Raw genomic sequence first — 18,101 nt, forward strand, 5'->3', positions numbered from 1 at the left:
AGAACGTGGTCAGAGAAGGCCTGAAGATCTCATCTGGGGAAGGATGGGAAAACGAATGAGAGTTCTGCCACAGAATATGGGCAAGCTAGGATCTTTTTCCCCAAAGAAAGGGCAACCCAGAGACTTTCATAGCTTGGCTCCTTTAAATGATGAAAATCCATACAAAGGTTCTTTTACTTAGTAGGAATTTGCAAAACAGCGTCTCTTCTCCTCTACCCGCTTACCAGCTCTCTCTCCTCCAAGTCCTGGCAGGCTATAAAATGACGTAACCCAAATCCTAAGGTTGTTAAGGCTCCGATCAGCAGTTCTTTGTGGTATTGCTAGACCTGCTTTTATCCCTTGAGCCTGGGTTATGCCACTATTGACTAGCACTCTCTTCTCCTCCTTCTAGGGGAGGGTGACAGAAACAGAAGCATCAGATGGCCTGTAGGCGCCCAAATATGTAGTAGCACAAATACCAGCTGAAAGTATTTTTGATCAGGTACAAAGAACCAACTGGCTGTTGTCTTCACTTGCTCTTCCCAAATGTTGTTATTGCCTCTGCCTCTTTCAACCTCCATCTCACAGTCATTCATTTTTAAATGAATACTGAATTTAGTTTAGTTGGTTAATGCAGCAAGGAGATGTGAGGCTAGGGGCTAGAGAGGTGAAAAGAGGGAACTAGCAATGGTGATTTTCCAGAGATTACCTAATCCCCGGATTCTTTTTCCATACTTAACATAGAATTACTTTATGAAGAATATCCTAAGAATGAAAAGAAATATTTGTTTTCATCATAGTCGCAATGAATTCTATTAAGCATGATTGGACTTCTCTTGAGGTCGCTTGTGAATGGCAGGTGGCTAAGAGAGATGTGGAAAAAAGGAGGAAGAGGAGGAGGTGTGAATAGATACAATCCTTGCCGTCTAGAAGTTCGCAATCTCATTTGGACATCGATGGCACAGGGGAAAATATTAAAGGTCTATGCATAATGGAACAACTACTCCAAAGCCAGAGAGACGGCGTGGCTTATGGAAAGAGGATGGGCTTGGGAGTCAGAGGATGTGGGTTCTAATCCTGTCTCTGCCACTTTTCTGCTGTGTGACCTTGGACAAGTCACTTAACTTCTCCGTGCCTCAGTTACCTCATCTGTAAAATGGGGATTAAAAGTGTGAGCCCTACGTGGGACAGCCTGATTACCCTGTATGTACCCCAGTGCTTAGAAGCACTGTACTAAGCGATTGGGAGAGTACAACTTAAAGGATACGTTCCCTGCCCACAACAAGCTTTGTGTCTAGAGGAAGTTGAAGAGTCACTTCTGCATCTGGGTAAGCATGATCCATGTGATTACATCTAAAGATCTCGATGGCATACACAGAAGAATATTCATTCATTCCTCTGGAACAGATACTCTAACTTTTCTGGTCTGGTAGTCTGGCTTTTCATCTGTACTCTTTCCTTCCATTTGAATATGCCACTTAAACAAAAATCTAATGAGGGAAAAATAAAATCAGGCATCTTGAAGAGTGTGTGGGTGTGCGTGAGAGAGCGTTTATGATTTCCTACCCAACTCATTTAGTAGAGTTCAACTCCAGACACCTGGGTCCAAACTGCATGACTTTCCCCCCATCCTTTTAAGGTCTGGAGGAAAGGGCTTTGACATAATGGGAATGGCAGAACCATACTTAGCATTAATATTCTACGATTAACAAGAATTCCATATTTAAAAGTCCTAGTTAATGTTTTTATTTTGTTCTTTGAAAACTGGATAAGCAAAATAACCCCAAATAGTGTTTCCCACAAGAAATTATGTAATGCCTAGTAATGTACTCCTACTGTTGGAAAAACTCAGAACAGCAATTTAAGCCAATTCTTTAAATGCTTGCTAGTTGCAGCACCTGACTTCCATCAAAAATCAATCAATCAATCTTACTTATTGAGCCTTATAGTGTGAATAACACAGTATTAGGCATTTGGGAGAGTACAATGAAATGAAGTAGGTAGACAGATCCTGTCCATGATGAACTTACAGAGGGGAAGGGGGAGACAGACATTAATATAAATAAATATATTATGGCTATGTACAGGATATATATGTAAGTGCTGTGGGGCTGAGGAAGTGGTGAATAAAAGGTTACACAGAGTGCAAAGCTGCTTTATTCCTACATGGCAGGATACAGTACAGATATACCACAGGTTGTGGTCACCCTTCAATATCTGCAATTCAAGGATACATCCATCACCAATTTCTGACTTTGCTAGGAGCCACAAACCGTGGCCCTCACATTACATACAGTCCCTGACAGCATATTAATTCCCTCCTCATCCCCTCCTCTCCTCACCGTGTTCTTTTCCCACTCTCTCCTGATGCTGCCTTCCTACCGCACACTCCCAAATCTTCATTCTGCCGTGCACCAATATGCTTTTTTTTTTTTAACCTGGCAATACGCGCCACAGTGTGGCTGCTGCGAGCCACCATAAACTACCTCAGGAATTCAGTGCCATTCCAATGCCACCCCATTAATACACTCCATTAAGAGAACTGAAGTTTATTCTTCTTGATTTCCTCTCAAGACACTCAAAAGCTGTGTTGTGTGTGTATGTATGTATATACAAAACAGTAGGAGGCGATAATAAAGCATATCTTTTATCTTCCACTTAAGCGAGCTGTCGGGCATTTCAGTTCTTGGTCCTTGTTCCAGAATTTGCATTAATCATGATGTAAGTGAAATGGTCACTAAGTACCAACCTCTATACAAAACACTGAGGTAAATACAAGCTAATCAGGTTGGACATGGTCCCTGTACCCCATGAGGCTCACGGTCTAACTAGGAGGCAGAATGGGTATTGAATTCCCATTATGCAGATGAGGAAACTGAGGCACAGAGAACTTGTGATTTGTTGTGCAATGTGACCACACTCAAGTGACTGAGGTAGGATTAGAACCCAGTTCCTCTGATTCCCAGGCCCATGCTCTTTCCACTAGGAAACATTGCTATTCTACAACTAAAGTGAAGCAAATTTTTATTCTGGAGATCTCTTTTTATATACTCCAGGCCCTTCCTTTTCCTTTATTCTGTTTCCTGCCTCACTTTCCTACTCTAGATTCCTGCTGTCCTTATACTTTTCATAATTTCCTTACTTATCCTTCAGGACCAAGTTGAAATTTTTTCTAACTTTTTTTCACTAAATGTTTAAGTTTTACAATCTTGGAACAAGGTAATATTTACTCAGTTAAGGCTGGAGTGGAAATTGTATGTGAAGTACAGTCAGTACTTATACCTAGCCCATCATTCTGATCATATTAATGGAATTAATAGCGGTACAATATGATTCACCCATTATGCGAACCAATATCGTTTCAAAGCAGACAGAAGGCATAACCAGACTTTAAAACCTTTGAAGACATTCCTGACATCCCTTTCCCAAAATGACAGTCAATACAGTTACGATGCTGGAAAATGCACAATTGCTAATGTATATGCATTTCCCCCACTTGGAACAAATTAGAAAGCTGTCGTTTAAAAAAGGATAAGGAAAACTAATCTTTAATGTCATCTATATTTACCGCTTCAAACTTGAACGCCCCTCATTCATTCCAAATAACAGGCCAGAGTTCAAGGATATGTATAGTAAAAGAATAAAAACATGTACTGTTGTTTTAAGCCAGAAAATCTGTGCGTATGGCAGTGCTAGATGGGGCTATGCAACAGCCAGTGTTTGATAATTGCTAGTATACAATTCATCGTAAAATTTCTTCCCCTGGTTACAATTAATGTGGGAATGAATCTAAATCATCCCATTTTGAGTTCTCGAGAAATGTGAATCATGCTGTCCAAAATTCCTTCCCTTTTCTCTTGAGAGGGTCACTTCGATCCCAGTTTAGAAAGTCCGTAGTGGCTTCCGATTGCTGCTTGCATTAACGTTAGCTCTTAATCATCAGGTGCCACACTCTGCCCCAGCAGCCCTTAACCCAGCCCTCTAGCTCTCAGAAGCTGCAGCATAGCCTAAAGGAAAGACCATAGGCCTGGGAGTCAGAGGGCCTGGGTTCTAATCCCGGTTCTGCTTCTCACCTTCTGTGTGACCTTGGGCGAATCACTTGACTTCTCTGGTCCTCAGTTTTTCCATCGGGAGAGCGGGGATTTAATTCCTGTTCTCCCTCCTACTTACACTATGAGCCTCTTATGGGGCAGTGACTGGGTCTGACCTTATTATCTTGTATCTATCCTAATGTTTACTACAATGCTTGGCACATAATGCGTGCTTAACAAATATTACAATTATTTATTATTATTATTCCCAGTTGACCTCTTTTCCCACTAGTCTGCAATTCTTGTTCTTTGCTCTACTCACTCTAATCCCTTCACCCTCTTTTGCACCTATCCTTCCTGCCTCCAATTCATCATTAACATGCTTTTCCCCACCCCACTGAATTTCTCCCGACCATATCCCTCCTCTTTTTCAAAACCCAGTTGAGCATGAGAAGTATCATTGTATAGTAGATAGAACATGGGCCTGAGAGTTAGAAGGTCATAGGTTCTAATTCTGGCTCTGCCACATGTCTGCTCTGTGCCCTTGGGCAAGTCACTTCACTTCTCTGTACCTCAGTTATCTGTAAAATGGGGGTGGAGACTGTAAGACAGGTGAGACAGGGACTGTATTCAATCCGATTTGTTCGTATCCACCACGATCCTTAGTTCAGTGCTCGGCATATAGTAACCACTTAATGAATACTATTATTATCATTTTTATTATTATTATCACCCATCTCTTCCCGAAACCTTCCCTTTCTAAGCCCTAGCATCTTAGCAGGCATTTTGGAACAGGTCTTCCTGCACTTGTGTGCATGACTGTACAAATATGCATATATTTAGTTTTGTGGTTTTGTCAGTCAGGAGGCTCTGTTTGTAATTCCCCTAAATTCACTTGTGTTCACTAGTGTTTAGATCAAGAGTTCACTGAATAATAGCGCTGCTAATTTAGTACCATTCCTGAGTCTTGAAAAACTCTTTGTTGCAGATTCTGGGGACTTAAAGAGATTCTGTGCTCATCATAAAAGCCTAGCTCAGGAGAGTATTTCTGTGGTTTCTCAACCTACAGAATAAAACATTAATCTCTGATGCAATTCAGGAGAGCACTGCGGCAACCTGCAGTTGCCTCTTCCTGAGTGCTGTGAAGGTCTGTTACTGCAAGACAGATGTTTGTCTCAGTGCTCTTTGTGTGACGTACTTCACCGGGTCTGTTCTTACTGCACCGGCTTTGCAGAGATCTGGACGGGGCCTTGAGTGATCATAGTCCATCTCCTGCCCCCATATGAAGTTACATCTAATTAATATTATAGCCAGTTCTTAAAGTTCACTAAGGGAAATGGTTCACCATTCCCCGTAAAATCAATCTATCAATCAGTGGTGTATACTGAGCGCTTACTGTAAGCAGAGCTCTGTACTAAGTGCTTGGAAGAGTACAATACAACCGAGTTGATAAACACATTCCCTCCCCACAGTGAAGATGTTGAGAAGAAGAGTTTGGAGCATTACAAAATGTGAGAGCAGCATTGTATGACGATATGGCTCAGTGGAAAGAGCACGGGCTTGGGAGTCAGAGATCATGGGTTCGAATCCCGGCTCTGCCACTTGTCAGCTGTGTGACTGTGGGCAAGTCACTTAACTTCTCTGTGCCTCAGTTACCTCATCTGTAAAATGGGGATGAAGACAGCCTCTCGTGGGACAACCTGATTACCCTGCATCTCCCCCAGCACTTAGAACAGTGCTCTGCACATAGTAAGCGCTTAACAAATACCAACATTATTATATTTTATGACTCGCATTCTGACCGATGTAGAAAAAATGATATTGTGTCAACAGGATATCTCCAAGTTATTGGAGTCCTTTAAAAAATGGAAGTCTTATGCTAAGAAATCATTCATCTGTTTTTTAATAGCAGCTGAGAAGAGTTGGATTTCAGTAACATCTCAGAAGAGTTGATTTCAGTGATGTAAACCAGTGGTCCACATTGGTAATGTGGTGGTCACCTCTGTAAAGCACAGGTCACTAAGGAAGGAAGGAAATATAGCCTGTATCCTTAACTGTGCTCATAATGGGAAGCAGCATAGCCTAGTAGAAAGAGTACAGTCCTGGCAATCAGAGGACCTGGTTCTAATCCCATTCCAACACTCATCTGCTACGTGACCTTGGGCAAGTCACTTCTCTGTGCCTTAGTTACCTCTTCTATAAAATGAGAAGCCCCATGTGGGACATGAACTGTGTCCATTTGGTTTCAAATATCTACCCCAGTGCTTGGTACAGTGTCTGAGATACAGCACCTAACACATATCATGAAAAAAAGGTAGAAGGGGAATGAACTGGAGTTCACTAGGCTCAATTATAACTATTATAGGAAATGGACGAACTAAAAGATTCGGGAACTGACTAATATATTTGTTTGTTTTGTATTGTAGTGAGAGGACATCCCATACTAAAGAGAGCTGACATTCGGATTGTTGGGAAGTTAGTGGCGGAATCCATGAGAGAGAGGAAAATGAAATCCGTTAGTTTTGGGGTTTGGAATTAAAGAATGGAACATGTTGATTTTCCCAAATGATGGGATTCACCTGCCATGTTTAGTGGGAGAACAATAAGGTAGCCCATGCCAGCTTTGAAAAGATCCCATGATAACCAAGGAAAAAGAAAAACAAGTCTATAAAAAATGAAGGTTTCTTAGAAAATGGCAAGCCTTGCAGCTTCTCAGAGTTATTGATTAACACTGTTTTGACCACATTTAGGCCATATTTGAAGAAGAAAAAGCCTCTGTTATACCATGGCCATTAAATTAAACTTCATCCTCTGCAGAAAGTTGCAAAATGTCATTTTATTTTTCCTTAGCCGGGTAAGTTTGCCTTTTGCTAGTTGAGAGTATAACCATCTGGTCCAACATAGGACCAGCGTTAAAGAGAGTTGAGGAGCACCGGCAACAACTTATTCATGTTTATGATGCCAGCTTTTCACTCTTCATTCATTCATTCAACTGTATTTATTGAGCACTTACTGCATGCAGAGCACTGTACTAAGAGCTTGGGAGAGTACAGTACAGCAATAAACTGAACATTCCCTGCCCACGAGGAGCTTCCTGTAGCCCCTCAGTCCTAACCCTTTCTAGGCTAGCTTATTTTAAAATTCCCATCTCCTTGTTCCCACCTTCATCTTCCTCTTTCTATCATTAGATGATTGATACTATCAGCGGGGTGTCCATTGCTTGCAAGAAGGAAGCTTAAGCAATTTTAGCCATGTTTCTCCAGATTTCTTTGTTTAAGGGACCATCCTCAACTGGATTATGCGGGAACACTGGAAAGTGGGTCTCAAGCATAATGCTGACCTAAAATGACCTGGATCTGCCATTTAGGAACGCTCCATCCACACTCATGTGAGAAAGAGCGATGTCTTTCCGCAGGGTCAGGCTGAGCCAGAGGGTTTATTCACAGTACAGGGATAAAACCTACCACATTTCCAGGCTGCTAATTAGCTTAAAGACCAATTGGTTATAAAAACGATAGATATTTATTAGTGCTTCAGCCTTGATTTGCCTCATGGTATTTGCAATTTCAGACCAACTGGTCACTTGAGTAGTTGTTTTGTCTGCATGACAACTTTTGTGAGGTGTATTTTATTATTGTATTTCCAGTTTTTTCATGTTTCTCTTTGTGGAAACCTGTGCTTCCTATATATTTCTATTCCAATTCTGTGGTGCTTATTACATTTCTTCTATTCAAATTTTCAGGTTACTCATATCCAGTGAGTATATCCAAAAATGAACTCCAAGCAGTTCAAATATTTTGAATAGGACAAGACTGCTTCTCTTCTGTTCATCTTTATTAAATAATCCTGTAAAATCCTTTAGGATCCAAGGTGGCAAAATAATTTTACTTTTATAGGTGAAGGTGAGGGGTTTTTAACTTGTTTCCTTTATCCCCTCATCTCCTGTTCCCATCCTGCCTCCTGCTCACCGTTCTCTTAAACTGGGGAGAAAATGAAGGGGATTAGGGTTGGTTACATAAGACCAAGATGATACATTCTATTTAATTGGTGAAAGCAGCTTGGAGGGAAGGGCCCTAGGACAGAGAAGAGATAAAATCATCAAGTAACCAGCACTGGAAGTAGGTCCAAGGAAAGGGAACAACATAAAGAAGGCTCAAAGATGGGAATGGAGGCCAGGTGGAGCTAAAAAGAAGGCTCATTTAATTAGAGTGATAGACATTGGGAAGCAGATTTGGTGTTAGTGAAGGAAATGGGAAAATTAACATTTCTTAATGACTTGCTCTTAGTTTCCAGGGTCATAGCCCATACAAATCACAGAGCAAAAAAGTCACCTCACTTATCAAATTTTTAAACGCTGTATGTCAGGGATATGACAACCAAATAACTGTGATTCCAAGTTCGTCGGTGAGCTGCCTCGGCACAGGTAAAGTACAGTAAGGCACGTTCAGGCCCTAACTGGCCCTCGACCACCCATCACGGCCACTTGCCATGAAGCTTGCCTGAGCATGGCTTGTACATCTGCCTAATTCCTCTTCTGGCGCTCACTCATGAAAATCCAAAGCGCTGGAATCGTTCGGGACCCTGAGACTCTATTCATAACAGCATGTCGTGATATCGGCAGCTATAAACCCAACCAAAAATGTTCAGTGTGAGTGTTTAAATTCTTTTATTCACCATTCACCAAACATCCATTTGGAACCTGCTACTGTCCTAGGTGCTAGGGGATTGCAGGCACAGAACATGGAGGAAAAACACCCCACAGTCTAAAGGGCAGGGTACTCTGGGAAAAGCAAGACAGAACAAATAGCTAAGATGGTTAATGTTATTTACAGTGTTAAATGTTTAAATATACTTCCAGACTGTAAAAGAGGGGCGATACATATATCAATAGATTCATTTTCACATATTTTTCCCAGTTTACTTAGCAGCTACAGTTAGGCTCAATTATTCAGGCACTGATTGCCTAGTTTTTGAACATGGCCTGCTCCTTAGTTGTGCCTGTGGGGCCTTTCTAGCTTTCTGGTACCTCCCACCACAAGATAGGTAAGGTCCAACAGGGGAGAAAAAGGTTTTGCTATTTGTCAACCAACTGGTGAAAAATTTTGGTGGAGGATACTGAAATTGTATGCTTAAAGCAGGGCTAATCTGTTTATTTCAATTATCGATGGTACTCCTGAAGATAAGAAGAGAGGTTATATTTCTATGTTCAGATTTCAAAGCTTCGAACTCGCTGTTTTGGGACTAGCCCAAAAAGAGGATCTATGACTAAAATGGGGAAAGTAAAAATTTCCTCATCCCAGTAAAACAAAAGCAGAGGAAAAGATTCTTTCAAATTCTCCCTTCTCCACCAAGTCCCCCTCCCCTAGGGGAAAAAAAAATCACATTTGAGCTGAGTCCAACCATGGCAGTGAAGCCTCAGCCAATGCTGATTAAATTTTAGCCCATCCTCATTGAATTACACAGGATGAAAATCTGGCCAGAAGTTTTTTGTTTTTTTTTTCCCTGAAAACAATGAGAGTAAAAGCACGGGGTTATAATGGAAGGTTTGCATCCTTAAATATAGGCTATTATAGGAGTATCCTATAATAAATGTTGATCAAGAATAAAGTCAGCATGTACAGAGAAAAACAAGGAATATAATAGAATAGGAAAATTACCTTGGAGGGGGGAGGGGAAAGAGCATTATTTATTCCTGATTAATCAGTGGAATAAAAGTGCTTTAAAAGTTTTTTTTTTCTGAAATAATCTTCTTTTGGACTTTTTCCTTATTCCTAAATTCTACTGATGTCTCTTGCTGCTCACCATGTAACTGTAAAGCATGTCTTTTCTCAAAGTGAACTTGTATCGAGTTCAGTGGCAGTATGTCTCTGTAGATCTGTAGAAGACAATGTAAGGTCAGAGAAAAGAAGCTTTCACTTTTCAGCAGTCGGTTTCTATATATAAATTGGCACTTGATGCTCATCAAAGAGCAAGAAATATTGGATAAGCTCTAAATGTCCATTGTATTTTTGAGCCAACTACCTGATGGAAGTCATCACTTATATGTAAATGAACTGTCAATGGCTTGCCACCGCTGGCAATCGCTGGACTGTGAAGGGTACGTCTTAATAAGAACCACAGCTCTTCACAGACTTTGATTTACTGGGAATAAAATGGAAAAGTCCTCTGAGACTCCGAAGGACACTTGTTTCAGATAAAACGTCTAGACAGTAGCAATATATTTAGGGCTTTTATTATCACAAAACTGCAAATTAGGATAGAGTGATGAGAAAGTTCGAATGACCCAGCTGAGTTCAAAAACACTGCTCATGCTAGAGGAATACCAATTTAGAAAGAGCTAATCCCCAGTTAAGTAAAGGAACATCCTAAATAAGAGAGAATATACATGCAAGGTCAAAATTCAGGTTTGTTACACATTTTGAATTGTATAAATTTTACATTACCTCAGAAGTATTTTGGCTGTTGCTGTGGAGCTGTTCAATTTGTTTGAAACTATATGCATACTCCAGTACAGTTTAGGATTTGTCAAATAAGACTGTATTTAAAGAGGCTCTCCCCTTATCCCCCGCCACCCCCACCCCCCCACACCATATCCCTCAAGATAAGACGTAATTGGAAAAAATGAGTTTAGTAAGCAAAGAAGGGAAAAATGAACAGAAATATTACAGAATAAAAAATGCATTTTCCTTTAAGAAGAAAACTGCAATGCAAAATTCCTGACAGAGATGAATCAGTTTTGCCTTATTGCCCCCACACCAGCCTATTGTTTAAATGTCTGTTCACGGTTTTAAAATCCTTCAAGGTCTTCTCAGGATAAAGTTCTGATCATTTTTTTCCCCCTATATGATAATATTCAAAATGTCTACCCCAGGAGTACCCAGCTTGGGACTGACTTCAGGTGGTGACTGAGGAAACTCCCCCAGGGTGTAATAGCTTGAAGGGGAGAGAGGTAGTGTGGCGGGGCAGTTGAGGGATGGAGGAAGTTAAAACCTTGAAAAGCCCCCAGCGGAGGCAGAGTCTTTGTGAATAGGAACCTGTAAGGGTGGACACCTTGGTTCTGGAGCTAGGATCTTTTTAGAGAAGAAGCATATTCTAGTGGCTAGAGCACGGGGATGGGAGTTAGAAGCCCTGCGTTCTGATTCCGGTTCCACCACTTGTCTGCTGTGTGACATTGGCCAAGTAACCTACCTTCTCTGTGCCTCAGTTACCTTATATGCATAATGGAGATTAAGACTGTGAGCCCCAGGTGGGCCATGGACTGTGTCCCACCTGATCGACATATCTACCCCAGTGCTTAGTACAGTGTCTGGCGCGTAGTTAGTGGTTAACAAATGCTGTCTAAAAGAAAGAAACATACTAGGTTCAGGGATTAGGATTGACATCCTGAGTGGGGTGGGAGTGGAAGGAGGGGATTGTATTGGAATTTTTTTCCTACCTCAAGGTGGCCAAGTGCCGGAAACCAGCAACACTATGTGAAAAGAACCTTATCCACTTTCCTGCCAAAGATTGCCATCTGTACTTGTGAGTCTAGATGACTCGCTCCATCCGTCTATTAGTAATACAGATTGTGCACCAACTGTGTGCAGAGCATAGTAGTCTTACTAAGAGAGGACTTGAGGTTGAACCAGAAAAGGAAGTAAAAATCCGGGAACTTTTGGAGGAAGAATTGGCATGATTTAGCAGTTGATATGAATGTAAGAGCTGAAAGACAGTATGGAGTCGGGCAGTGGGCTTCTGGGATAGAGAGGAAGTCAGTGTTATCAACAGAGAAGGGAGACCTAGAAGAAGGGAAAGGTTTAGGAGATAAATTCACTTTTACGTACAATGAGTTGGTGATGTTTTATTTAGCATCCATTTTTAAAATTCATCCTTGGCATGGGGCAATGCATGAAAAGAAAAGGACAGGGAAAGTCCTGCCCTTGAAGGACTTAATCTAAAGAATGAAGACAAATAAAAAATATGTTCGTAATGTACAAGAAGGTTTCAGGGAAGATCTGAGGAGAAACTGCACTCTTCACAGTGTAGGGCCAGGATAGTTGAGTTGGCAGCAGGGTGGGTGTTTGTATACGCGTGTATACATGCATGTGTGTGCTAGTCAGGGAAGAGGAGGAATGGAAAGGTACATAAAAATGAATCTATGAGTATTAGAGTACCTACCGTGTAGCAAGAACTGGCCCTCAACATTTGAGAGAGAGTCCTGTAGCGTTAGTAGCCATTATTATCTCTACCCACAAGGAATTCACAACCTTTCAGGGGAGGCTGATGTTGAAATGATTTACCAATAGAAGGGAGAAGTGGATATGTATGTGCTTAAATAGCCTATTATGTGAGTTGCTAAATACAAAAATACCTTGGGTGGTTATGAGCACTTAGTAGCTGGTGCAGAATGCTGAAAAGCTAGTTGCGGGGATAAAATATGGGGGATTGAGAAATTAGTTAGAGAAGACTTCCTGGAGAAGATACTGGAGGTTTTTTTGCTCGCAGCTTCTTTTGGAGAGTTTGGATTCCCTTCTGTCTTCCTCCACTTGAACATCCACTCATAATTTCTTTTACTATTGTTAAAGGCCCTCTGAAATTTCAGTGCTTTACTTTCTGAATCCGTTTCTAGAAAATGGAATTCAAAATCATCTGAAAGGACTACTTTTTGAAAAATCCATTTGATAAGTTGAGAGAATGAAATGATAACTTTATGGTATTAATAAAAACTTGACCCTCTTCATACCAAAATTAAAATAAAATCTCCAGTTGGAAAAATTACAGAAAAAATGACCATTCGTCCACTTTGCCCACCCCGGTGTTGCACCTCCTAGCAATATTATTGTTATTGGTATATATTATCTGCAGCATCTTGTGCTTGGGAAAGGGTTATTTTCATTCTGTACAAAGTGCAGAGAACACCAAACCCTAATGCACCTTTCATATTTTAAAAATGGGAACCAGGGATTTAAATTCTAAATATAGACTCTGCTCTAGAATCCTACCATTTCCTTTCCCCTGTTTAATAGTATCTAGGTGCCAATGTCACAGTATATTAACTTAAAAAGTCCCAGCTTCTCTACTGGGGATTTTATACCCTAAACAGAATCTCTGCCTCAATTAGCAAATTTCACATCAGTAAAAAGAAAAATGTTTGAAAATTTTCACCATGCAATTAACTCCTGCTAGGGGGACAGAGTACTATTTGAAGAACTCTCTAAGCAATCATTTATATAACCATTACTTTCCAGTGTGCTATTTTCCCATGGGAAGAATTTAATTATCAAAAGGAATACTACTGCACCGAGAAAAGACAAAATTATTTATTATTAGACCAAATGAAGTCATTATTGGCTTGTTTGAATTTTCATTTTTAAATAGTCTGCTCAGATTTTAAAAATATGACAAAAGGGGTCTATTATCTTGTGACTGGGACCTATAGAAAGTTACAGACACTGTAAAATCTACAAATTCCACAGGCTTATTGCTTCTTCATGACTTCTAAGCAATTACACAGACACTATGAGCTACATCGTCTCAGTAAGTTGTTTCTTCAATGCATATAATTGCACCTTAGTGGTCTAAAGCAGCTGATGCATTTTCCAAAGCAAATAGAGACTTAAGCATGGAGAATCTACCTCAGTGTTACCTACAACAGGTAAATTTGTCCTCAGTGGCATATCTAGGCCAGGGAAAGGAGAGATAGCGTCTCAGACACATCCACGAAGGTACGTAAAATAGGGATGGAGAGGAAGAACAACATTACCCAAATGTCTTTGATTTGATTATGTAAAGTGAGGGCACTATCCATGCAATTTGACCCAAATTGCCCCAGATGCAAAATGTCTGATTATACCAGTGGGCAGTTTACATGATTTCCCTCATTCCCTTAATGAGGGTACCATAATCTCACATGCTTCCTGAAAAATAGTCATTAGTATTTATTTGAGGAGCATTAGAAGAACTGATCATGCTGAAAAGAATGAACATATACACTACAAGCCATGTTTTGTAGTTTTCCACCAACATAGCACTCCAACACTTTGATGATGCCGTTCTTCCCACCCTCAGTTTATGTCTCTTCTTTCTTCCTCCTGGCCTAGGTACGCCATTTGAGGAAGCCTTACCTGTTGTAGGTTACATTGAGCTGGGCTCTCTCCATGCCTAAATCTCTACTTGCTTTGGAAATCGCATCGACTGTTTTAGGTCACTAGAGTGCAATTGCGTACACTGAAGAAACAACTTAATATGAGGATGTGGCTCATAGTGTCCGTGTAATTGCTTAAAAGTCACGAAGAAGCAATAAGTAGAGATTGCTTTACTAACTGGCACTTTGCATTTCCCTCAGTTGACTGATATCCTATGGAAAATAAATTTTACAGCGTTTGAGTCCTCCCTGATGAGTGTCAATCAATCAAATGTATTGAACACCGACTATGCAGAATACTGTACAAAGCATTTGGGAGGTTACAATAGAATTAGATTACATAATCCCTGCTCATAAATTTTCAGTCTAGTCAGGGAGACAGACACTCAAACTATAGTGGAGGGGTAATAATAATTGTGGCATTTGTTAAGCACTTACTATGTGCCAAGCACTGTTCTAAGCCATGGGGTAAATACAAGATTATCAGGTTGTCCCACGTGGGACTCACAGTCTTAATCCCCATCTTTCCAGATGAGGTAACCGAGCCCCAGAGAAGTTGTGGCTTACCCAAAATCACACAACTGACAAGTGCAGAGTCTAGATTCAAACCCATGACCTCTGACTCCCAAGCCAGTGCTTGATATATGAGATACATGCATAGGTTCGATGGAGGTTGGGAATATTTAGGTGCTTATGTTGCTCAGAAGGGCTGAAGTGGCCAATGAGAGATTAGAAATTCATCGGGGAAAGATTTATAGAGATGTGATTTCAGAAGTTCATTGAAAATAGAAAGCAGCATGGCTTAGAAGAAAAGCGCAGGTCTGGGGTGGTCAAAGGACCTGGATTCTAGTCCCAATTCTGCCAATTGCTTGCTCTGTGACCTTGAGCAAGTCACTTAATTTCTCTGAGTCTGTTTCCTCAACTGTTCAATGAGGAATAGATATCTGTGAGTCCTATGAGGAACGGGAACTCTCTCCGACCTGATTAACTTGTATCTACCCCAGCGCTTAAAACATGCTTGCCATAGAGTAATTGCTTAACAAATACCGTAATAATGATGGTAGGAATAGCTGTGGTCTGTCAGATATAAAGCTGAAGGACATGGACAGAAAAGTCAATGATGGGAAAACATAAGTAAGCTCTCGGTATTAACCCCCATTTAATAAATGAGATAACTGAGGCACAGAGAAGTTAAGTGACTTGCCCAAGATCGCACAGCAGACAAGTGGCAGAACCAGGATTAGAACCCAGGTCTTTCTGACTCCCAGGCCCATGCTCTACTAGGTCATGCTGCTTCCTCAGGTTTCATGTTGTATGTGATCTGGTTTCTTCTTCTGCTAACGTGATTAGCGAACAATCATTTCCCTCCAAAAGTGTCTGCAGTTACTAGATTTTCTTAGAATCTGATCAACGTACAATTCTGCTCTGATATCTGAATTGAAGACTGCTAGAATTCTCTCCCTGTAGATCTTTCTGAGCAGTATGGAAAAAAACCCAACAATTCCACCTATATTGCCCAGGGCACCACACTTGTTATGCCAGTCACACGGTGTAATTTGATGTCATAGGCTGGGCCCGAGGACAAACACTCTGGTCTCTACCTGTAAGGGACCTGCAAGAGACAGAAATTCCTAGGAAAGGACCATGATCCTTATCCCTTTGCCTTTCACATCTGAAACTCTCAGCCTGGTGAGTGCACAGACCTACAGATTGGGTTACGTAAGGGCTAGAGGGCTGGACTGCCTCGGCCCCTTCCATTCGAACCCGAGGTCACCCTCCCTGGAACACCCGCTGCTTCTGGCTCCGGCCCAGAGCAACTCAGTGACGGGAAGAGATGATAGAGTGGGGGGCAGGGGGAGCGAATGAGTCACCATGTCTTCGATAGCCCTGGAAACCAGGCCGGGGTCTTAGTGAAGGTTGATGGAGCAGCAAAGGGCAGGAAGGCTGCGCCTGAGGGACTGCACTCTCTGGACTGGGCCCATACTGGCTGGACTGGGCCCATACTGGCTGAACAGGGCCCGAGCTGACTGAATTGGGCCTATGCTGGCTGGAGTGGGCTGAACTGGGCCCACGTTGGCTGGCCTAGGCGCATTTTGGCTGGCATGGGGCCGTGTTGCCTGGTGTGGGGCCATGTTGGCTAGAGTGGGACAGTGCTGGCTGGAGTTAGCCCTGCTGACTGGATTGGGGCCTGCTGGCTGGAGTGGCACCATACTGGCTGGAATGGGACCATGCTGGCTAGACTGGGCAATGCTGACTGAACTGGGCCAGGCCAGGGAGGTGCAGCCCGGCACAACCCTGAACTTCCACCTCCTTTCTGACGGTGGTCACTCCCCACAGCCCTCCAAGACTAGAGTGGATCTGTAAAAACCAAGTCCATTATTGATACCCGCTCCCCAGACTTCCTTCTGAGCCTCATTTCCAGCTTCAGTGGCTGACAAACCAAGGGACAGCAGGAGTTAGAGGTGGGATAAGAAGCCTAAATCGTCCCCCCTCCAGGCCAAAAAAAGGCCACTGTCAAGGAACAGGCTTCATAACCATGATGGCCATTTGTACCCTTTCCTTTTTATTTCAATCTTACTTCCTGCCTTATTCCTGGGGCTCCAGGAGGGACTTCAGTCAAGCCCTTTGGGTAATTATACAAGGCTCTTGCTAGTTCTCCTTGGCTCTTATATAACCAGAATTTCTGATTAACTGGTGTCTCTCATTCTCTGAGATGCTGGAAAACAAAGCTTTATTGTTCTGATTCCAGATTTACAGATGCCAGGCCCAAATTATGCATTTGAAAAGATGGAGAAAAAAATCAGTAACCCTAATCATTGGACCACACCCCCGAGCTTGGAATGATTAAGTCATTCCAGTTTTAGAATTGAGTGGTACTCAGCATATTAAAATTTCATATTCCTTAGTTGAATTTTTTAGAAAAAGTGGCTTACTTTTTCCCAGCTGCCAGGTCTTTGAGGGCTATAACATCCTGCTTTGGAAAGGAAAATTCACTTTGAGACTTGAGACGGCCTGAAACAAATCTAACGTTTGGCCTCAAAGCGGTGCTTACAGGGAGAGAGCTATGCAGGCAGGGCTGATATTGGTGAATTCACACAGAACCAATCTTTTGGCTCCAGAACCACCTCTGGAAGCCCTGGCATTAGCTTCTGATTGACTTATTAAGGAGGCATTATGGCCTCTTTCAGCCCCCAACCTCGCAGCTGCCATCCTGGACCTGGGTGGCAGGCAGCAGGTGAGGGAAGCTGTGCCCTGTTGCCAGAATCCTTGAGCAGAAGCTGGTAAAACAGGCAGATTCTCTAACCCATGAATTCTGGGTTCTAGTCCTTGCTCGGTCACTGGCCTGTTGTATTCATTCATTCCATCATATTTATCGAGCACTTACTATATGCAGAGCATTCCACTATGCACTGGGAGAGTACAATATAACAATAAACAGAAATATTCCCTGCATCATCTTGAGCAAGTCAAGACCATGAGAAGCGGTGTTGCCTAATGGATAGAGCACGGCCTGGGAGTCAGAAGGTCCTAGATTCTAATTCTAGATCCACCACTTGTCTGCTCTGTGACCTTGGGCAAGTCACTTAACTTGTCTGTGCCTCAGAGAAGTACATCTGTTAGATGGGAATGGAGACTGTGAGCTCTATCTGACATGTACTGGGTCCAACCTGATTATCCTGTACCTACCTCAGTGCTTAGTGCATTATGAGGCACATAGTAAGCACTTACCATATATTAAAAAAAAGTCATTTAACCTCTCGGTTCTGTGGGTTCTTCATTTTTAAAATGGGGCTAAATACCCATCCTCCATCCCTCTTAGACTCTGAGTCCCATGAGGACCAAAAGCTCGGTTCAGTCTGATTATTACCTAGATACTCCATCACTTAGCACTGTGTCCCCCCTGATTAGTCAGCCTCTTCCCCAGCACTTAGTACAGTTCCTGGCACATAGTGAGCACTTAACAAATA

The 18,101-nt window shown here is 41.9% G+C and overlaps 1 protein-coding gene across 18 annotated transcripts in view; it reads left to right on the top strand.

The window, feature by feature from the left end:
• Positions 1-18,101, top strand: part of IQCM (IQ motif containing M) — a 370,600-nt gene that overhangs the window by 204,292 nt on the left and 148,207 nt on the right. The window contains exon 11 of one of the 18 annotated variants that reach the window (XM_029076896.2): positions 6,437-6,833. The exons of the other annotated variants lie outside the window; for them this stretch is intronic. Coding sequence (XP_028932729.1) covers positions 6,437-6,549 — 113 coding nt within the window. The 3' untranslated portion in view covers positions 6,550-6,833. Of the gene's footprint in view, positions 1-6,436; positions 6,834-18,101 lie in introns of those variants that run through there. 18 annotated transcript variants of the gene reach the window in all.

The sequence above is a fragment of the Ornithorhynchus anatinus genome, chromosome 12, assembly GCF_004115215.2.
Source record: "Ornithorhynchus anatinus isolate Pmale09 chromosome 12, mOrnAna1.pri.v4, whole genome shotgun sequence".
NCBI lineage: Eukaryota > Metazoa > Chordata > Mammalia > Monotremata > Ornithorhynchidae > Ornithorhynchus > Ornithorhynchus anatinus.